Below are 23244 nucleotides of genomic sequence, written 5' to 3'. Positions count from 1 at the left end.
GGGAACAATAACTACCTTTCCGTAGTTTCATGGCTTGAGCAATTTTAAACAGTCAGCAATCAACTTTAAGTCACTACATTAACATGGTACCTCTCCTAAGTCATATTCAAAGCTAACTCCAGCCTTGAATGATGCAGGTGCTTAATGTAAGTGATAGAAATAGACAAGATAATAGTAATTTAAACTCTAACTAGATGTCTTTGGAAATGTTATAACATTGCCAGTGAAAAATGCCCCTTCTTATTGACGTGTAAAAGCCAACTACTACCATTTTTTTATCTGCTGGTGATGCTGTGCTTGATGCATCCCAGGTTATGGCTAGACTGGCTGCCTGGGCACACTGATAACTCATGTTTAACTTGGGGAAAGTGGCTCACCAGCACTTCGTCCCCCAGCTCACATATACAGACATCTCACCAATCTCATCATACCAATACTGTGAAGGAGCATAACAATTATCAGGCCAGTCAGTTATATGTTAGAAGAGACCAGAAAAGAACTAAAATCCACAAGCGTAGATCAACCTAAATTCGATGGATTTAGGTTTTCAAGCATACAACAAGCACAGAAAAAGGAAGAACGTAATTTACAAAATCATCACTCCTTCTATCATAGTCCCACACGTTCAAGAAGCGCCTGGTTTCATGTCATACCAATGGTTTCATTTCGAGGAATCCCCTGCTAAGAGGATTATAGGTTGCAGTATTACTATTTAAATCTTTAGAGTTACAATCATAGGTTCAGTCAACATCTATATCAGGAAGTTAAAAATTCCCATCCGTTCAGAAAGTGAAGGAAAGCACGTATCTCCTAAACCTAAATGTGGCTTAAGTCAGGAAATGAGTTGCAAAGGTACTTTCAATTAAAGATATTCCTTAGGAAATATGTAAAAAAATCTGTACATAAATATGTATATGAGTCATATAACTTGTTAATATATGTAATCATGTAGGCATTCAAAACAATGTAAGACTTTTTTTTTGTAAAACTATCATGTTTTCAGCTTTCTGAAGAAGGAAGATGAAAGTGACATTGGTAGTTTCTGAACTGAAAATAATGGAAAGTTGGAAGGCAGCTCAATAACAATTCTTCAGAAAGTCTTGCAAATTAGAATGTATTACAGGACTTTACAGAACACAAATCTGCATAAGTAATCTGCATTAAGAAAGCAATTGTTAATTAGATTTTCTCTCCGTTTATTCCTACAATCCTTTCTTAACGATAACTCTTGTTATTGCAGCGTTGAAACCACAGAATTAGAAACAGAATTCATGAGTACATAACATATTCTAACCTATAAATGATGCCAACAAATCAAGGAAACCCTCATGTCTGCTTATCAACATGTTGCCCACCTACCTTTTAATCATCAGTTAGAGAAAATAAACTCCAGCACAAACAGGAAAGAAATGCTTTATTTTCCAACAGTCCTCCCAGCAACCACCTGTATTTACAGTTAACCACAGTGCTATGAGCATTGTGTGAAGATCTGTCCTAAACAATACAATTAATTTATAAGGTCTTGCATTAGTGTATACACAAATACAGTCAGCCTTGAACTTTCTTCACATTAAAATTTCATTATTCAAATAATACAGAAACAAATTAAAAGCACAAAAATAAACCTACTGTGTGGCTTTGACAATGTCCCAAGTGCTATAATCGTCAATGTGGCTTTTTCGTCCAAGAGATTCACTATATCCATGGTTGTAATGGCTCTGAGGCTTTATTTCCTAAAAAAAAAGAAATCTGTTGTTAGGACACCAAAATCAGCACTGCTAAAAGGACATTTAAAAAATGAAATGAGTAGTACCCTACATATGCTATAAATCTACCCGAATCTGAGTGCGGTAGCTGACTGCTCAAATGTCTTCATTTTGTAATGACGCCTTATGGAAGATGCCATTTGTAGGCAGCAGAGTTCTGGCAAATCCTTTCCTTGGGTAATTTTAAGAATTAAGAATGGTTAGTAACAGTGTGTAGGATCTACTGATACTTTACTGATTCTACAGCTTAAGTCCCTGCTTGAGAGGTCATCTACCTATGTTAAATCAGCAGGTCCCTTTTTGATGCAAAACTGAAAGAATGGAATTTAATACTTTGTCAGGGCTCCTCAGCATAGAAATAGACTGCATCAGCATTTAGTTCTTAGTCAGATAACGCTCCCTATTTGCTTAATTATTTTGCTGAATGGAAACACTTCAACCCTTAACATTTCCCTTGGTGGAATTTCCATTAAAATACCGCACTGACACATCACTCAGGTAGCAACATATCATTTTTCTTTAAAAGCTGAGTGCATGTAGAAATTCAGATAACAAAGCTCAGCAAGTTGAAAAAGAATGGATTTTATATAGTTCACATTTCTTTCCCATATCTTACAAGTAACACACACAAATTGAAAGTCCTGGGTAACAACTGCTCAATTCAGCGTAACTGCATAATATAGATTTCTATATATAAATAAAGCTAACCTGAGCCAAGATAATCATGCTACAACACACCTAACCTTAACAGAAAGATTTGCAGTCTCAAATCTCCACAAACTTCTTGAAAACAAACATTCCCCAGCTCACTCAAGTGACTGAAGATGCATTAGCCTTGGGGCCATGCTGCTATCGAGATGAGCAGGGCTCCCACTTCATATACTCTCCCACTTCATATACTCTCCCACCCCTGCACTTACTTCCTTAAAATGAAGTGTTAGCATCTTCTTACCACACTAATGACTGCATCAGGAGCATCATTTTAAGAACAAATGACCTCTAGACACAATGACCAAAACAGATTTATTCCTATTCATAGGCTTTTGTTAAAAGGAATGATTTTCTTCAGCTTCCCTTTGTACTCAGATGACCAGAGTACATCTATACATGACTGCAATGTCTACCGTGGTGCTAAATCTTCTCATTGTTTCTATAAGCCTGAAAACTAACTAGATTAACCACTTAAGCATTGCCAGCCCCAGCAGGAAGGCTGCTCTGCTGCCATCTCTCCAGGATCAAACCAAAAACTGTAACAGGGCATCTGCTACCATCCAAATTGCAGGTCACAAACTACTCTCTTACTGCCCAAAAACACTGCTTCATTTTGCATTTTAAAGCAGCAATAGCTCAGCCAAACTCACTCCACCGTAGCTACCAGATAAGTCAGCGTGCTCTCTGGAGTAAAGCTGCAAAAGGCACCAAACAGATGATATTACAATGAAAACAAAGGAAAACATAATACCATACTAAATTCATTATTTCGTGCCGTGCAATTTTCTCTTTTCCCTCATATTAGAAAAAACAGGATTCATACCATCCCCGTTCTCCTGTTACACTATAAAATCACCACCACTATTTTTCAAGCCATAATGAAAAGACTTTGAAAATCTAAAGGAAAAATTTAACAGGCACAGGCCAGAGCAAAGGAAATCTGCTGTCCTGGAATACAGAATCACACAGAATTGTAGGGGTTGGAAGGGACCTCTAGAGATCATCGAGTCCAACCCCCCTGCCAAAGCAGGCTCCCTACACCACGTCACACAGGTCGGCGTCCAGTTGCGTCTTGAATATCTCCAGAGAAGGAGACTCCACCACCTCCCTGGGCAGCCTGTTCCAATGTATTTCATAGAATCACAGAATGACAGGGGCTGGAAGGGACCTCCAGAGAGCATGGAGTCCAGCCCTCCTGCAAAGCAGGCCCCCTACAGCAGGCAGACATTTCTTAGCCTTCCACAGATACTGAAAAGGGGGGGCGGGGAAAATAAACCTGCCATCTTGTTATCCAGCAGGTATTAAAAGCAAACTGAGAAACTTGTGTTCAGGCATTTGTGAATTTACTACTGTGAAATACTGTTTCTCTTCAGCTGCATTTTACTGAGCACTTTTAGTACACAAATCAGGCTTCCGATCCCCTGAGCCCACACCAAGCAAGTCAAGAGAGAGGCTCACTTAAAAGCGATGCTTATTATGTTGGCCCCAAGTGACCATGAAACCACAGCCTTGTGATACTAATGCTTTCACAAAAAGGTTTACAAGCATAGAGCAAAAGCCTGAATATTAATTATTAACAATGTCATTTCAAAAATAAAGTGAGAAATTATATCTATTAGCCCCTACTCTCACCTACTACATTTACTAGGCACTTAAAATTTATCTTCTGATATCCCCTTTTGTACTGTTCTCAACAGGTGAGCCCAAAACTGATGAACGCTGTCTTAGTCTACTCAACACAGCTTCCCTTGGGCTTCCACCTTTTCCTTTGGCACTCACTACCAGATTCAGTCATTTCAGTGTTCAGTTTGGTTTCTGTACACCTCTGCTTACTCATCAGAATCACAGAAAAGGACCCTGCACTGAAAAGGACCACAACAAACAGAGTTTCAACCCCCTGCTATGTGCAGGGTCACCATCCACCAGACCAGGCTGCCCAGAGCCACATCCAGCCTGGCCTTGAATGCCTCCAGGGATGGGGCATCCACAGCCTCCTTGGGCAACCTGTTCCAGTGCATCAGATCGAACACTGACTTCTCAGGAAACTATAAGCTGTTGTGTTTAACCACCTCAAGATTCCCCGGCTTGTTATATTCCAACCTCTGGCCAACAGAATTCAGCTGCGCTACCTCTGCTTTCATAAGGGCAATATATAAATGGATCAGAGAGGCCGCACCAGCAGCTAGAATAGAAGAAATTGTAAGTCCTGATATTCAGACAGCATCTATTTTTGGAGGTCAAAAGAAGATTAAAACATGCAAAAATACAGATTATTTCCTTTGACTTGTTGGAAGAGAAAGCTCTGATTAGAAATCCTAGTCCGATATAGTTACCCACCGTTTTTAAAGGAACAGGAAAAAGCATTAAGGAAGTGAAAAACAATGACCTGTTTACATGATGCATATCACAGAACCTTTTGTCTTGTCACTTTCACTGTCATTTCCTTCCATAAACAACAACAGTTAAAATTCTTGCAATCACTACAGCTGTTTGTTTGTTTTGCAATGGGGTTTTTAATTACTTATTTCTAAACATATGACAGACTGATAAGTAACAATGTTATTTCAGGAAATATTAATTGTATGATGATGATCCACTTAAAAACCACTATCAGCTAACAAACAGATGAAAATATGACGAAAATCTTATATTTATTTTGATATCTACGGTCAATAGGTTTCCCATCTCCCTGCCTGAATGCCAGGAAAGCTAAATGCGAGGTATTAGTGATAAGGCCTGACTTTACTGCCTCCAGATAAACAGGCTTCAAATGCTACATCTCTACTGCACCCTTTTTTAAGGAGCCAATTCCAGGGGTGACTGGAGCCCAAGGAGCAGCACAGCACTTCTACAAGAGAAAGGTCAGCGCTCCATCCAACCTCCCTGCTGCTCTTGGCCATGCACTCCCTGAGCCCAGCTCAGCCAGCTTGGGTCCATCATTTCTTCACTAGGAGAGTGGTTAGGCCCTGGAACAGGCTGCCCAGGGAGGTTATGGATGCCCCGTCCTTGGAGGTGTTCAAGACCAGGTTGGACGGGGCCCTGGGCAACCTGATCTAGTAAAGGTGTATGTTTGGTGGCCCTGCCAGGCAGGGGGGTTGGAACTACATGATCCTTGAGGTCCCTTCCAACCTGGGTCATTCTGTGATTCTGTGATTTCACCACCACAATCAGCCAGTGCCATTAAGAGAGGAAAACAGACTCAATCCTGCTGTTCCTTGTTTGATTCTTCCCCTAGGGCCATTTCTGCTGTAGATACACAAGCTGCACAGCCACTGGTAGGGGACATACAAGGAAAGAGAAGACGCTGAGAGCAGCGTGGCAGCTGCCAGTTGTGTACCTGACAAAGCAATCACAGAACTGTACACAGTGCTGACAGGATGAGAACGATGCTGCTTCTAAGAACCAGTTGGTCAGCTGGGAAGGATGCAAGAGAAAGAGATTTCTGTCTGTTTTATAATTGAACTTGGTTCCCTCATTACTTCTAAGGGGCACTTATTCCAGACGAGCTTCCCACTTCAGTGACCGTCCTCTGACAGCACCCTAATCACTCGCATGCATCTGCGCTTAGTTTGTCATTACTCATTAGTCACAAATTGTGCAGGCTGCTTGCACAGATGCATAAGCAATGAAGGGGAAGGAAAGAATTAGGCAGAGAAAAAACAGGGTGCGAGAGAAAAGGGAATCTCCTCTGGAAAACAGAAGCAATAAGCTGGGAAACAGAAAACAGCAAAACATGAAAAATATGGCTAAAAGGGAAGAAGGAGGAGATGAGGGAGGATGATTCCCAAATAGAAGCAATACCGGCATTCCTGCTCACCTCTTTTCATCACCAAGTGCTCCAGCTATGCCAACTTCCCCTCAGTGCTTGAATCTTAATCTCTTCCAATTAAAAAAGCCAAACGTGACATAAGTTTAAAGAGAATCCCAGAAACAGTAATCACAGGGGGAGAAAAGAGGAGAAAAAGAAAGTAGTAATTATGTGTGAAAGAATAAGATGACAAAGGTGGAACTGTTCCAATAGCAATCTCCTTGTTCTCAATTATATTTAGCAGGAGGATACGAATAGGTCAGTGTGCCTGTTTGGACATAAGGAAGGGAGGAAAACACTGCTGCTTATAGCTGCTGCATATGGCTCTGGTAGGCATCAGCAGATGGCTAGGGCTGCTTCTCCTTTAACGTTATGCAATATTGCTGCAAGGAAGAGATATCGTGATCGAAGTCAGCCAGTCAAAATCTGAATGGGAATGAAGTTAATTAACAGACACTTGGAAAGAAAATACTAACGAGGTCTGAAATAAAAACGTAGAAATGGAAGCATTACCAGCAATAAAATATGGCTTGCTGTTTTCTGTGCTTTATATTAAAAACAGGAAAAACCCATAACGTTGAGGCAGTCAGATATATATTTTATATATACACACATATATATTTTATATACACACATATATATGTTATTGACAACTTCATAATACGTCGTGGCTGCAATTGAAAAAAATCTTTTTTTCAAGGCATACTATGTCAGGGTAGATAATAATGAACCAACTCTCGTAGTAATGTCTTTGCTATCTTTAATACAGACTATTGCTGGTTAACACTAGTGAATTCCTTCTCCCAGAATCACAGAATGACCCGGGTTGGAAGGGACCTCAAGGATCATGTAGTTCCAACCCCCCTGCCTGGCAGGGCCACCAAACATACACCTTTACTAGATCAGGTTGCCCAGGGCCCCGTCCAACCTGGCCTTGAACACCTCCAAGGACGGGGCATCCACAACCTCCCTGGGCAGCCTGTTCCAGGGCCTAACCACTCTCCTAGTGAAGAACTTCCCCCTAACATCCAACCTAAATTTTCCCTCTTTTAACTAAAAACCATTTCCCCATGTCCTGCTATTGTCAGCCCTTTTGAAGAGTTTACTCCCCTCCTGGGAGTAAGCTCCCTTCAGGTATTGAAATTATGTATTCAACTTCAATGTTCGTCATTTGTTAGAATACATTGCAAAGGCTTCTTAAAAGCAATGCTCCTCCCTCCTGTGAAGACCAATGGATTGATACTGATTGGACGTTACACATACACACCCATAGCGTGTCTGAACACACATCCACCAGCCACTCACACACTAACAGAAAAATACTCACAAAATAATCAAAGTAAATCAATTAATAGCAGTACTAAAAAAGACCACGTTGCTGATGTAACATTTTTAATGCAAATCTCTTTTCCAAAGACCGGTGGCACTTACTTTCTTTTCCCTGCCCCTTCACCTAATGCTGCAACGCAGTCACAGGAACAGAGACTCAAGTCACTGTGCCTTAACTTCAGACAGAATCACATCAGCACAGTTTCTTCTCCAGAAGCAGTGCAGGAGATGTACAGCTCACCTCACTGCTGACTGCCATCAAATGGGAGCCTCATCTTGCTTACAAGACCTAGACAGAAGAACAGCCTGCAGGGCTGTGTGGGTTCATCTGCTGCAGAACACAACTACGAGCTGTTTGATTGTTGAGCCGGGGTGATGTGTGCACACACCTTCCATTTAGATAACACGTGCCAGAAAACTCTCATCCAAACCAGTCTGCACTGCCCATGAGAGGATGTTCAACGCCACTTTCATCTGAATCTTAACAGGCCACCTAACACCTTAGAAACAAGCCATCCTTAACTTGGACACACAGTTTACGCAGGGATTCTCACTGCCCTTCCAAACAGCATTTAAATGACACAAAATTCATGTGATTTGACAAACAAAAATTTTCCACTCTATGCCAATTCTGTCACCGTTTCCCATTACTTTTCACATGTGACAGCATCTTGTTAAGTCTGTTTCATGGTTCCTTAAATTCGCATGGATCCTTGGCATGCCCACAGAAAGCAATATAACTTAAGGAAATCCCCAGAGAAGCTAATGACAGAATTAACACACAGTGGTAAAACCTCCGGTAGCTAAAACAACATTCGGGTTTAATTTTGAAAGCACGTTACAGCTGAAGGCAATGCTTTCCTTAAAAATAAGTGAGATAGCAAAGCCTCATCTCAAACATGATAAAGTTCTGCTGATACAGATTTCCACCCACAACTGCTATCCTGCACAGTGAATAACCCCATACACTCCAATGCAAACCTCTGCTTTTACATAACAAGGAGCCAGAGCTGCTCAGCCAGAGCCTTTAATCCAACCACTGCACAGAGGTCAGAGATGGGGGGATTTAAGGCACAGCTGGCAACAACTCAGTCCTGTTTGCTCAAAGCAAATGTCCATCACCAACTGATCGCTTCCTCCTCATTTACTTACAGGTGCTTCTGAATTGAAGACTATTACCTTTTTGTCCACATCATGTTCACACAGAGGCTAATCAGAACACCTCCTGTTTGCACAGGTAGTGTCACCAGCAAGCATGAAGTCAGACATGTTTACTAGCATTCGGAATGGTTAAAGCAATTAAAAGCTTACAATAATATAATTTAAAATGTACTTAATCACATTAATATCCATGCAAAAGTCTTTAAGTTCTCAAAAACAGTAAATACAGGTGTTGCTGCTGGAAAAGGTATCGTGGCTTTACAGTTGGAAAGAATATCATAGAGAAATGGAAAGAAACAAGCAGAGAAGGAATCTTCCCTCTTATATCCAGTCCAAACCCCCTCCAGCACAACCCACAACCACCCCCTCGGGTTCTGCCTGTCACCTGGGAGAAGAGTCCAAGCTCCTCCTCATCACAACATCCCTATGGGAAGTTATAGAGTGCAATGAGGTCTCCCCTGAGCCTCCCCTTCTCCAGGCTAAACAATCCCAGCTCCCTCAGCTGCGCCTCATAAGACTTGTGCTCCAGACCCCTCACCAGATTCATTGCCCTTCTCTGGACATGTTCCAAGGCCTCAATGTCTTTCTTGTAGTGAGGAGCCCAAAACTGAACACAATACTCGAGCTGCAGCCTCACCAGAGCTGAGTACAGGGGAATGATCACCTCTCTGCACTTGCAGGCCACACTATTTCTTATACAGACCAGGATGGCATTGGCCCTCTTGGCCACCTGGGCACATTGTTGGCTCATGTTCAGCCGAGCATCAACCAACACTCCCATGTCCCTTTCCTCTTCACAGTCATGAAGTATTCAGCATGAAACCGTACCATCACCAGTTAAATTCAGCAACAGAAGCGTGCTGGAGAGAAGGCTGTTCAATATAGAAAAAAGAATCCAGTTTATATCCTAGGAAAGTGAATATATTCTCATAAATGCATGGCAATAAGATGTTGAAAAGAATAAGGTCTTCCTGAATTAACAGTTTCTTTATGCAGCACATCAATCACATGATTACCTTTAAGACCACAGTAACTACAGATATTCACAGCTCAAAGTCCACTGACATTTTTACTAGTTGTAACTCATTTTCTCCTCCTAGCAAGGTAAGTCCATACAGCTTCCACCTTATTTCACAGAATGACCCGGGTTGGAAGGGACCTCAAGGATCACGTAGTTCCAACCCCCCTGCCTGGCAGGGCCACCAAACATACACCTTTACTAGATCAGGTTGCCCAGGGCCCCGTCCAACCTGGTCTTGAACACCTCCAAGGACGGGGCATCCACAACCTCCCTGGGCAGCCTGTTCCAGGGCCTAACCACTCTCCTAGTGAAGAACTTCCCCCTAACATCCAACCTAAATCTTCCCTCTTTCAACTTAAAACAATTTCCCCGTGTCCTGCTATTGTCAGCCCTTTCAAAGAGTTGACTCCCCTCCTGGGAGTAAGTTCCCTTGAAGTATTGAAAGGTTGCAATGAGGCTGCAATATTTAGCAACTTCTACTAACACATGCCTCCATCTTTCTTGGTTTTCTTTTAAAGAGTTTTGCTTTGTGTTCTCATCTACAACCAGAACATTGTAACAGAAATGAAATTATATTTTTCCAAGTGATTTAAACATATCAAGGTCTCAAGAGCACGAGAGCTTGCAGACCTCACAGTGTACATCAAACACAACCCAGAGACCCAGCATTAATAATTAGCCATTGTGAGAATAACTTAAAACCAACTAAAAAGTTTGCTTTTTTACCCTCCAAGTTCTAAATTTCATAAATGCACTTAAGTACATATGCAGCTGAATCCTGATACAGTGAAGTTGTGGATGCCCCTCCCTGGAGGCATTCAAGGCCAGGCTGGATGGGGCTGTGAGCAACCTGTCCTAGAGGGAGGTGTCCCTGCCTATAGCAGGGGGTTGGAACCAGGTGATCTTAAAGCTCCCTTCCAACCCAAACCATTCTACGATTCTGATTCTTCATTAAACTCTCCTACCACAAGCTGCCAAGGCACACATATCAAACGTAAGCAATGCCACTTAGCGAGTCTGTAACTAATTCATCTCTGAGAAACGGTGAATAAATAACTCAAGGATTACCAAACTGGCAAGCGAGCATTACAGAGCCAGCCATCTGTCCAGCTGTGAACCCTCTCTTTTCTCCTTAGCACATATCAGAAAACAAACCAAAAATAAAACATTAGTACAACATGCAGTAAGCTCTCATGGAAAACTTCAATTGGCGAATCCTCACTAAGCAAAAAGACCCTCAAATCAATGGCCATACAACTTCTCATTCCAACTTATAATAAGCACAGGCCGGTTCACCTGCCTGAAGCAGGAAGCACAAGAAAGGTACTTGCAGCTCAGTAGGTGACCAGATGAGTTGCTCTCACTCACAGTCCTGGCCACCCATTCTCCATCACACCTCCCTCTCCCCACCAGCTCTCCCTACAGCACAGTCAGACCAGACCACAGACCCATAAAGCAATCTGTGTCCCAGCTAACCTACTGAGCACACACTGCAAAAGGAAGAACGAGGGACTGTGTTTGGATTGCTTTGTACTTTAGATCAGCTTAAATGCAGTACAGCAATACAGGGGCTTTTGAAGCATGCTTTGCTGTCCTCTCTCCCTTGATACTGCTGTTCCCCTTGAGCCATCTTCCCTTGGATGTGAACTGAGCATCCCTCCAAGCTGACCACAGCCTCACACCACCCTCCAGTTTTGGTACCTACCTCCCAAACAGAGACACTCACAGAAACACTTTGGAAGGCATTTTAGGAGCATAGGAAGGAATCACTACATCTCAAGACTGTGTGAGAGAAATTGTAGTCTAATGTTACATCACACAGCAGGCCCCAGGGTTCGGTTCAGTCAGACTCCCTCCCTGATTTGAGAAGTTCCACAGCTTTTTTGAGCACAGAATCACAGAATGACCCGGGTTGGAAGGGACCTCAAGGATCATGTAGTTCCAACCCCCCTGCCTGGCAGTGCCACCAAACATACACCTTTACTAGATCAGGTTGCCCAGGGCCCCGTCCAACCTGGTCTTGAACACCTCCAAGGACGGGGCATCCACAACCTCCCTGGGCAGCCTGTTCCAGGGCCTAACCACTCTCCTAGTGAAGAACTTCCCCCTAACATCCAACCTAAATCTTCCCTCTTTTAACTTAAAACCATTTCCCCGTGTCCCGCTGTTGTCAGCCCTCCCTCCCTGATTTGAGAAGTTCCACAGTTTTTTTTGAGCAGTCTCCTTTCTAACAGACTCTAGTCTCACTCAACTACAGGGATGCTGTAGAAGTTTAATTCTTATCTCAATCTTTGAGAAGGAGCATGGGACAGAGCAAACACTGACATCTAAACACGGCAGCACCAATGACAACGTTAGCTGGTTTTTAAGCAACCAACAAACCTTCCCAAAATTTCCCCCTTATTCCCTCAAACGAAACTTCTGAGAAGTTAGTGGTAACTTTCTCCCCAATTAAGCCCCACCGATTTTCTGAGCAGAAAGGTCCACAGACACAGTGAGATACATGCTGTCGGAACGCAAGGATTTTATGTGATCAGAGACATTAAGAGTGTGCACAACACGCAAAGACAGATGGAGTCAACACGGAAACGTAGGTCAAAGCCAATGTTTATCACAGGTGCTTCAAGAGGGACTGCTTCAGAAAGTTACTGAGCAGTTCTGTTACATTTCCAAAAGGAAATATGCAGAAGTAAAAATAAATAAATAAATCATAGAATCACCAAGGTTGGAAAAGACCTAAGAGATCATCCAGTCCAACCGTTCAACTATTACCAGTAGCTCCCACTAAACCATGTCCCTCAACACAACATCCAATAGAAATAAATAAAAAGAAAGGAAATAAAAAGGTACCAGGGTCAACAGAGCACCCAGACTAAAAATAACCAAGCAACAAACTCACACACACCACCAAAATAGAAGTTGTCAGCATTACAACACAACTGGATTGTCGCTAACCCAAACCACTCCTGAAATTGCCCAATACACTTTGATGAGGAAAAGAAGTTTAAATCGCATCTCTCTGCTATTTCTATTAAATACTATCAGACTTCTTAAAAATACAGATGATTAAGGTTAAATATATCACCCAAAAGATGTTAATACTGTTTTTCACCTCAGCCTGAAGAAACTTCAGAGGTCTGGAGAAAGGTCAACATGAGCCACTATTCTAAATTATTAGGGGGGAAAAAAAAGGAAACACTAGTAATGGTAAATACGGTGGTATTACAGAAAAAAAAAGCCAAACACAGCACTTTCAGATCACAAATGACAGTCTGCCTTAATGCTCCAAGTGTATTATGTAGCATGCCCTGATAGCTCAATTAAGAAATCTGAATATTGAAGAAAATGATGTGGACCATCTTGCATATATATTAAAAGCTCGATCAACGAGCTTTATTGCTCATTTTGTGAGTACTATACAGACTGTCCAGTATTCAGCATGACTACAGACCATAACAGCAATGTAGGGATCTGATAATCATCAGAGTACTAAGTACATACAGACAGACCTGGGTATGGACAGATATCTCTCAGGACCTAATGACCTGAAACAAATTAAACTCATTCTAAAGGCAGGTTTAAATGTTTAACAGAACAATTAAATTCAGGGCCAACTTGCCCAGCTATGCAGGAATAACTGTAAAATTGTGTTTATTTTCTTTTTCACAGTAGAAGCAGTATCCTGGTTATAAAAAGAATTATTTCCTTAAAGAAAACCTTGCAATGGCTGTGTTAGAAGGTCAGATTAGATTCATAGCCCATGAGCTGACCATGATGCATTAAATAAGACAAGACTCCACTTTCGATATTAAGCATGGTAACTTGCCTGGCACTTCATAGCTTCATTTTCTACCTAAAAATAACACAATAAATAATAACTGGTCTGAATAAGATCACAAACGGATGTTTTGCTCCTGGAGAGTCCCTGACTAAATTAAGGAACAATTTCCACGCATTTACAGGACAAGCAAGAACAACGTGCAGCCCAGCACAGCCTCAATGACAACAACTGAATCCCACAGGTATTTCACAAGATGGAAAAAGCGAGAGCCAAAGTTAACTGCAGTACGTTTGTCCATTTTCTTCAACCCCCCACCTCTGTGCTTCGGACTTCCTACATTGCTACGTATCACGGGGAGAGAAACAAAACAAAAACACGACAGGTTTCCAACCAGCTAATACCTATCAGAACACATAACTCTTAATTTTCTTTCAGTTTCACGGGAAGATTTATATCTGACTTCAGATTAAACAACAGCAATAGCAAAAATATCTAAATCCACAGCCAAGACTTTTCCAGTGCCAAAGGAATTTGGCAATACTTGACAGCTTCCACCTCTCTCACACACATCCAGCACAACCTAACAAAGCTGGAGAGCACATGACATAGCAGTAACAAAGCAAAGCTTCCCCTCCATCAGCTCAGAACAGGTACAGCCTGAACAGCTGAAATACCTCTGGCAGTTCAGGCAGTATTAGTTCACACACTAAGAATATTTTGCAAACAAAGAGAAGGAATGAAAGAAACAAAAGCCAGTTTCTAAACATTCCCTCGCAGTTCCTTTATTTCAAGCCTACCATTACCTACCACAGAACCATCAGGGCTCCAAGAACCATCAGAATTTACAAGGAATTTAAGATCAGAAGAACTACTAAGATGACTTAGTACAAACAGCACAACCATTCCCAAACTAGAGCTACAGGCATAGCTGGAAGCTGAGCTACCTGCCACTCTTAGTGCCACTGTGTAATGTGAACACTGACAGGAGGAGGCAAACCAGCAGGGCCTGCTCCCACCAGTGTGCGCTGTCCAGGGTGGTCTGCACACACCACCCATCTCCTTGAGAAGAGCTCTCACATCCCAAAACAGCTGATGGCCTCTGCACCCCAGCACCACCACGATGAAGGATTCATCGGGTATGAAAGCAGTGATACATCACTCAGAGAACCAGAGCCAGCAGTGCGCTCTAGCAGCCTGGAAAGCAAATGGGATCCTGGGCTCCATCAGGAGAGGGGTGGTCAGCAGGGATAGGGAGGTGATTGTCCCTCTCTACTCTGCTCTTGTGAGGCCCCATCTGTTGTACTGTGTCCAGGTGTGGAGCCCTCAGTACAAAAAAGACATGGAGATTTTGGAAAGGGTCCAGAGGAGGGCCACGAAGATGATCAGGGGGCTGGAGCACCTCCCCTATGAGGACAGGCTGAGGGAGTTGGGCTTGTTCAGCCTGGAGAAGAGAAGGTTGTGGTTGGAACTACATGATCCTTGAGGTCCCTTCCAACCCGGGTCATTCTGTGATTCTGTGAAAGCTCCTTTATAGCCACAGGCTTGAAACACAACAGTTATTCATGCACCAAATTCAAAGACTGCATTTGGTCTCCAGAAAGACATACACACTTGAGCTAAAAGCATGATAAGATAATCCACCATTTCCCGTCTTGCTTTGTCACCCATCCTCACTGTTGACCACTTGTGCCTTTCAGTTTGATCCCATCTGTTTTCACTTTCCAGACACTTGATCTTGTTAAGTATATACTAAATGAAGCGCTGCATCTCACTAAGCGTGCTGCACAGAAGTTACTTCTCACTATTCCTAATAGTGTGAACAGAGTTCTTCCAGCTCTTCCACCGTAACGCAATACTAAAACCATCTTTAAACTTCAACACAGTCTTTAGTGCTTAACAATGACTTCAAAAGAATCAAGAAACACTTGGATGTGGTGTTGAGGAATATGATTTAGCCAGGAAGAATTGGTAATGGTTGGACTAGATGATCTTCTAGGTCTTTTCCAACCTTGATAATCCTGTGATTCTGTCATGGGAGTGTTCAAATCTTCAGTGCAGCGCTTCATTGTACTATTAGATGCTTAGCCAGAAAACATCCTCTTGTTCCTAATCTGTAAACCATCTTTATAAGAAATGAGGGAACACACCGCACTGCTTGTTTGTATTCACATCCACCTGGTTATAGCACTACCTGATACAGCCCCACACCTATGCTCCTCACCTTCATTTAGAACATATCGGCACAAAGATGGACCTTGCTTTACTAGGATAACTTAACATGGGTCCTAGATGGGTTTGCGTCATTGTTTTGTCCTCACTGCCAAATATCTGATATCCATCTGTCCTGTTCATCTGCAAGTTGTATTAGTGATGATTTTGTAATTCCTCCCAAATCATTCATAAAAATGCTTTCAGTCTTGTGGATTTGTTCCCATAGGACTTCCAGGAACAGTCCCCTCTATTCAACCACTTCTGAGAAGCTGCAGTTAACCAGCTAACTCCATCCATTTATTACTGCTATAGGATCATGCAATACTCATACAATGCAAAGTGGACGTCAATTGTTGTACTTAGTGAAAAAAATGATGCTGATACACTTCACTGCATTATTAGTTGCATAACTGTGTTAGCAGATGAGTGGGATCTAGCAGGGTCTGTGAAGATAGGACAAGGGGAATGGGTTTTAGGTTGGATGTAAGGAAAAAGTCTTTTACAGAGAGGGTGGTGAAGCACTGAAACAGGTAGAAGCCCCATCCCTGGAGACACTCAAGGCCAGGCTGGATGGGGGACTGAGCAACCTGATCTACCTGTAGGTATCCCTCTTCACTGCAAGGGAGTTGGACTAGACGGCCTTCAAAGGTCCCTTCCACCTCAAAACAATTCCATGATTCCACACTGCAATACTGATCTGAACTTTGATTATTAAGAGAAATAAATAAATAAGGTGCCTTGAAACAAGAAGTTTCCCTGATAAAAATCAGGCTGCCTATTTCTATTTAAGAAATCTTTATTTCTAAGACCACCTTTAACACATCAATTAAAGACAGTGCCCAAAAACACCTCACAGGATAATGCAAAGCTATTTGCATAAAAACACTTTCCTCTTCAAAAAAGCCCCTTAAACTTGGAAAGTGGTACAAAATAACCAAAGCAAACAAAAAAGAAGCAGAACTAAATTTAAAAGCACAAAAAGATATTTGAAAATGAAGCACGACACTGAGATCAACACTAGCATGAAACACGAGAAACAGGGAAAGGTTATGACAGCCCTATAAAAAGCATCGTTTTCCATGTATGTATGTAAGAAGCGATTATGTGCTCCAACGTCACCACTTACATAAGGGTATGGTGCTATTTTCTTAAAAAGTGGAAGTCAAATTGAGTACAAAGGCCTCTAAACTTCCGAGAGGAAAAAAAAAACCACTAAACACAGATGGTACAACGCTGTTCCTTGAGCAGGTCTGTAACAATGCCGTGATTGTACAGAATCCTCAAGTTTTTAATAAAACACTCCATAAACACGCTTTAAATAGTCACCACCAATGACATTAAAAGCATCCTCCTATGAGAGCTTATCTGCATAAGGGAATTTTAAGGACTAAGGGAACACCCACTGAAATCTATGTAAACACTCCCCTTCAATGCTGTCAGATAGTCAGGCAGTCAGATACACAGTCAGTACAGTCAGATGCTCAGCATTTCCAGACAGATCCATCTATAAAAACCTCAAGACTAGTGGTATTTATTGCACATTAACAAATTGGGGCTGGTGTTGAGTATACAATATGTTAGATTAACTTCTTTCCTCATCTATCGTAAACATATTCCTTCAGCGTATAAACTTAAATATCACATTTTACCAGATCACCTCACACAAGATTTTCCATCAGTTTACATTAAGACACTTCTTCACTATGCAGCCCTTAAAGTTAACTTACTAAACACTAATTTTCAGTCTTAAAAACAATGAGGTTTTCTAACAGGCTGAACACGCTTGTTAATCCATTTCATCGCTTTCATCCTCCCCTCTAAGCTTTCAACAAGTTCAGAACATCCTCTTCCAAATAAAGACATCAGTTTGGATGGCTACTGTCAGCTTCTATCACTCCTGAAATACATGAGATGCGGCTGTTTCTCCTGCTGCTCTACAGAAACACGTAGCACCACTCTTTGCACATTACCTAAAGTCAATTTTAAGAAACACCCAAGCCATGGTTGGGGTGCAAGAATCAACCTTCAAATAGACTGCTGTATTTCCAAGTCTTAACTATGCAAATGTTTGGAGAGGCAGAGAAGAAAGGGTGGGATATACAACCATATACAGATGCCTATGGAGTCATCGAGAAAACTAGAAGTGTCTTTAACTTGTTGTTTATAGAAATACAGAGTGCCATCTGTTTAGCAGAAACTGGAGCAGAGCATACGCACTTGTCTTTTTTGTAGGCTGAAAAAGCAGTCCATACTTGTAGGCTGAAAAAGCAAACCAGGTGAGAAGCCCACATATAAAGGTTGCTTAAAATACCCCGAAACAATCGCAGCAGTCCTCAAGAAAGCGCAGGTGCTGCTGACAAACGTGGGGGGCACAAAGGAGAATCAAAACACGACACAGAACGACCTCTGCACGTTACCTGTCAGCACTCCTCCCACCGGTGAACACTCCAGACACGGTATGCGGCTGGCTCCTAAATCAACCCCAGCACCGGCGGCTGGATGGGAGAGGGAGGAGCCAGAGGCAACGGAGCCAGAGGAACCGTCCGTTCCCTGTGGGGCGGCGCTGCCGGGTAGAGGCGGCTCGGTCTCAGCGGGCCGGGGGCGGCCGGGCCTCGCCCCCACTGTGGGCCCGGTTCCGCGCAGAGCCCGCGGGGCACCCCGCGCTCCTCCACACACACACGGCGGCATCCGCAGCATCCGCGCCCTCCTCCGCCCGACCCGCCCCATCCCGCCCCGCCGCGCACACCCAGGCCGGGAGCGGGGGGCGGCGGCGCACATCCATCCCGCACCCCGCTCAACCCGCCTCGCCTCGCCTATCCGCAGCGTCGAGCGCCGCGCCCGCCTCGCCCCGAGCCCTCGCCCCAACGCCTCGCCCTGTCGGGCCCGGCCTCACCTCAGGGTGCAGGATGGGGACGCAACCCGCTTCTTTCTCATACTCGTCCAGCGGCGCCGCCATCTTGGTGCGAGCCGCCCGCCCGCTGCATGCCGGGTACTGCGGCGGCTGAGGGGAGGAGCAGGGCATGCCCTGTGGTGCTTCTTTCCTCACCAATCTGTGGACCAAACTCAGCGGGCACAAAGCCTGCTTGGATGCAAAGTACTCCTGTCCCTCAGGCTACCTGCCCCAAAGCCTGTCCCGTAGCAGCCAGCACACACTGCCAGCACGCTGCCCTTCATGCCTGAGGGAGCTTCCTCTTGGCATCTGGAGACACCGGTGCTAGTGCTTCTAAAGGGAATGTTTAGTGTAATTTAGGTTTGGAGAGAAATTTCAACTTAATTAAGTTCATTCTAATTTGCAAAATAAGGACTCCTCTGTGGTTTGTGTTGATTTGTATCCAAACAAAGTAATGCTCGTCCGGTTCTCTTTGGAGGTTATGTTCATGTTGCCAGGTAGCTAAGAGAGCATGGGAGGAAATCAAAGGTGATTTCTAAGGTTACTGAAAACTCGCCTTTCTAAGGAAGTCTCCAAAGGATTCTCTCCAATCACTGGTACCAGGATGAACTGATCACTGGAACAGGCTGCCCAGGGAGGTGGTGGAGTCTCCTTCTCTGGAGATATTCAAGACCCACCTGGACACCTACCTGTGTGACGTGGTGTAGGGAACCTGCTTTGGCAGGGGGGTTGGACTTGATGATCTCTAGAGGTCCCTTCCAACCCCTACAATTCTGTGTGATTCTGTGATGGTTACTTACATCCTGTCACATACATTATCCAGATGGACAAACTGCTGCACATTTGGAGACCAAATTCACTCTTGTGAGGCAGTAGGTTTTATTTGTATTCTCTGTTCTTACTACCTATGCAATATGCATACAGCTACTGTTGGCAATCCAAAAGCTCTTTATGATCTGCCTTCATACGTTATGTTTTATAAAAAACATTTTTCCCAATTACAGAGCATTATTGCTGGTTTGATTGCTGCTTTATGTTGTCATATCTATGATGCTCTCATTTGCCTTCCTGAGAAAGGGACTTTATATCATACATTTTGTTATATCATAATACATTAAGCTCGTAAGCCTAAAACCTCACAATGATATGTTCTTCATTACTCTCCCATCTCATAAAAAACATAACAGAGAATCACTAATAAAATTTGACTACAGCATTATTAAAATGTTAAACCATAAATATCTTTTTGCTGTTTAAATAAATGTAAATTTGCAATTGTCAAGAAGAAGAATGGCATGAGATTTAGAAACCACGACTATGAAACGAGTATGAAATCACAGACTTGAAACCCTGAGGTGCTGAGGAGCTGAAAGAGCAGAATACAACACATAATATACAGAAGAGGGTTTTTTTAACTATGTATATTATTAAATATACGAGAGCTTAGATATAATTTGCAATCTGATTTGTGTAAAGAAGAGGTTGTTCGACCTTCTGTAAACCTCAGAAACAGGAATCCTATAAATCAGAACCGTTCTTTTCTTATGCATAATAATGGAAAGGATCGTAAAACAACCAAAAATCTTTATAGCATTTTTACTATACATGTTGTATTTCTCCAGAAGTCCAAAGAAGCTGTGCTTCATTCCATGACACACTCAATTTCTGCTCTGAGCTGGATTGTAAATGCAAGCCCTGATGCTTCCCTATTTATACTCTGTTCTTCACAGGTTCACATGTCTTGTAACTGATTCTGTTCTTGAAGACATCTGCATAGAGAATGCTTGCCATTACACTTAAGGCTCTCTCTGTGTATACAGTTCATGTGTGGCCCATTATATCCTTCTTCAGGACTGGATCTGTCTTTTATTCCCAGTCATTTCCTCATCTGTAATACAGTTGCTCGGAAACACAGTTCTTTACTGTCTCTGTTGTCACTACAGATTCACTTAATAACTACATACAGTAACTGAGCAGCAGGAACAAACCCAATGACCTGCTCTGGTAACAAAACTTGCGCCTCTTTTGCACAAATGTGAAGGGCAATTTGCAAAACTGGCAGCCAGATACAGGTCCTGTCACTATAGCTGATTGTACAGCTATTTTACGTTGTATCTACTACTAAACTTTGAAACACGAGACAAAAGACAGACGTCTTAGTGGTATTTTTGTATTACGGTGTTACCATTTAAAATGACTAAAAGTGCAATTAAACAATGCTTATGTTTGCAGTTAAACACCACAGTTCAAGGCAAATGTTTGTACTCTTGGCAGGCAACTACTTGTGAAAATGTTGGAATGTTTTAGTGCAAAAATAAGTGCTAAGTCAAGAATACCCTTCCTAACTTTACAAGAATGAACATCTTTAAAAGAACAGCCTTTGTCCTTTACTTTTCATCTGTCATTTTCACTAATCCTACTCTAATTAAAACACTGTGAATTGGATTTACCACCGTATTGAGGCCTCTCTGAAATTTTCCTTTCCTTAATCATCCAAAAAAAGCCAGCTTCACTGGCAGTGGCTAAAATACCTGCATAAGCCATATCACCATATCACATCCCTATTCTCTGGGTATGTCTGCAGAGCAGTTCTGATCAGGATGAGTAATGTAATTAACACAGGAAAAATGAAATACTGCTAGAATGACATCCTCAGCACTCCAGTGACCCTGTGTTTTACATCTTTGTTATTAGCTCTCTGCAGTACGTTTTCTAATCGTGTTAGTTTGTGCGCTCTGTGTTTTCTCAACTGATAATTGCATCTACCCATCTAAATGCGGATGAATGCATGAAACATGGAATTCTGCTTGGGCTGCTCCAAGTCTGTGCTTACTGTCTGCATTCACTGCCAGGTGGAAAGCACACAGTTCTCAAGCAGCAGTTTGGGTCACTGACAACCCACGAGTACAGCCACCCCCAGGTGCCCTCCTTTTTTCAGGTGTTCTCTGAAATCTTTGCATAATATACTTCTACAGGCCAAGCTACGGCAACATGGTACCATAGAATCATAGTATCATAGAATGGCTTAAGTTGGAAGGGACCTTGAGGACCATCAGGCTCCAACCCTCATGCATGGTCAGGTTTGCTTACTGCCATGCACTGTCAGGCTCCTCTTCTCTGCACAGCCAGCAAAGAGAAATAGTCGCAGTGGCTGCAATAGGCAGTTGTGGCAGACTGTTTGTTTCTGCAGATCACATCAGGGAGCCTGACAGTTCTCTTATACCAGATTTCTAGTGATGGGTTTCTGAATTTCAGTGCTGTTTGTCTTGATTTACAATGCTGTGAAGGGAGGAAAGGCAGACACAATGTCTATACTAGCTTTACTATTTCTCATATACTACCACATTTCATACAGGGGAGTTTTAGATACCATGCAGTATCACTGGATCCTCCCAGAGCAGAGGGAAAATGGTCGAAAAATCTCAGCTTAACTATTATCTGACTTCCAGGTGCTCCCTTAACCACTGTAAATTGTAATACATGACACGGACAGTGGTACTAACAGAGATGGCTGCCTTCTTTTTCACTGCTCCTGTGCAAATCCATCGGGAGCAAACTTGTTTTGATGGGAAAGCAAGCCATGATTTGGCTATTGGTCTGCAGATAACAGGTATTTTGCAGGACTGTTGGTATGAAACAGGATAGGTCTCCCCAGGGAAGTCTGCTTGTTCCCTGGGCAGCCACTATTCTCCTGTGGAAACACTTGAGGAGAATGCAGTCTTAAAAGAAGCTGGAAATCCCATTTCAATGTTAAAATATGTTAAATGTTTCATTTGAAGGGTTGTTTTTTTTTTACTTCTACCTTCCCATAGAGCAATTGGACCCCAAATCTCTATATCAAATTAAACATGAAGAGCTGGTCCCATAGTGTTATATTATTAAAATACAGTGCTGATAAAATAAACACATATATGACGATGACAAACTGTAAGATGCTGACCATACTTCTGGAATCCTAAATGGCTTAGATAATTGCTATTAAAGCTTTGATTTCAAAAGGAATTTAGCCTCTGATTGTGACATCTCATGTGGCCCCTGATGGTATATTTTGTCCAAGTCTGGGACCCCCAACACAGGAAAGAAGTGGAGCTTTTGAATAGGGTCCAGAGGGGGGCCGCAAAGATGAAGCAAGGGCTGGAGCATCTCTCTTATGAAGGCAGGCTGAAGAAACCAGGTTTGTTTAGCATAGAAACAGAGAAGGGTGTGGGGAGACCTCATTACAGCCTTCTAGTATTTGAAGAGAGTTACAAGCATGAGGAAAAACAACTTTTTACAAGGATACATAGGGACAGGATGAGGGGGAACGGTTTTAAACTAAAGGAAGGGAGGTTTAGACTAGATGTCAGGGAGAAGTTCTTTACTGAGAGAGTGGTGAGATGCTGGAACAGGTTTCCCAGAGAGGCTGTGGGTGCTTCATCCTCAGAGGTGTTTAAGGCTGGATGGGGCCCTGGGCAACATGATCTATTACTTGATCTAGCAGCTGGCAGCCCTGCCTGCGGCAAGGGAGTTGGAACTTGATGATGCTTGAGGTCCCTTCCAAATAAGCGGTTCTGTGACTCCATGATC

General features: G+C 42.7%; 1 protein-coding gene across 4 annotated transcripts in view; it reads right to left on the bottom strand.

The window, feature by feature from the left end:
* The window catches only part of ZDHHC17 (zDHHC palmitoyltransferase 17), a 65021-nt gene extending 46237 nt beyond the window's left edge, over positions 1 to 18784 (bottom strand). For 2 of the 4 annotated variants that reach the window (XM_085537257.1, XM_015856976.3), the window contains exons 1-2: positions 18682 to 18784; positions 1630 to 1733 (exon numbers count right to left, since the gene is read on the bottom strand). Coding sequence is in view for 1 of the 4 variants with exons in the window: in XM_015856976.3 (XP_015712462.3) it covers positions 1630 to 1733; positions 18682 to 18744 (167 nt within the window). In the remaining 3 variants the exon portion in view is untranslated. Of the gene's footprint in view, positions 1 to 1629; positions 1734 to 18205; positions 18484 to 18681 lie in introns of those variants that run through there. The other 2 variants (XM_085537262.1, XM_085537255.1) reach the window with 2 other exon arrangements.
* Positions 18785 to 23244: the final 4460 nt, after the last annotated feature.

The sequence above is a fragment of the Coturnix japonica genome, chromosome 1 (genome assembly GCF_054131305.1).
Source record: "Coturnix japonica strain WE chromosome 1, WE-NBRP24, whole genome shotgun sequence".
NCBI classification, from domain to species: domain Eukaryota; kingdom Metazoa; phylum Chordata; class Aves; order Galliformes; family Phasianidae; genus Coturnix; species Coturnix japonica.
Note: the sequence above shows the minus strand (reverse complement) of the source record. Positions and strands in the feature narration are given on the sequence as shown.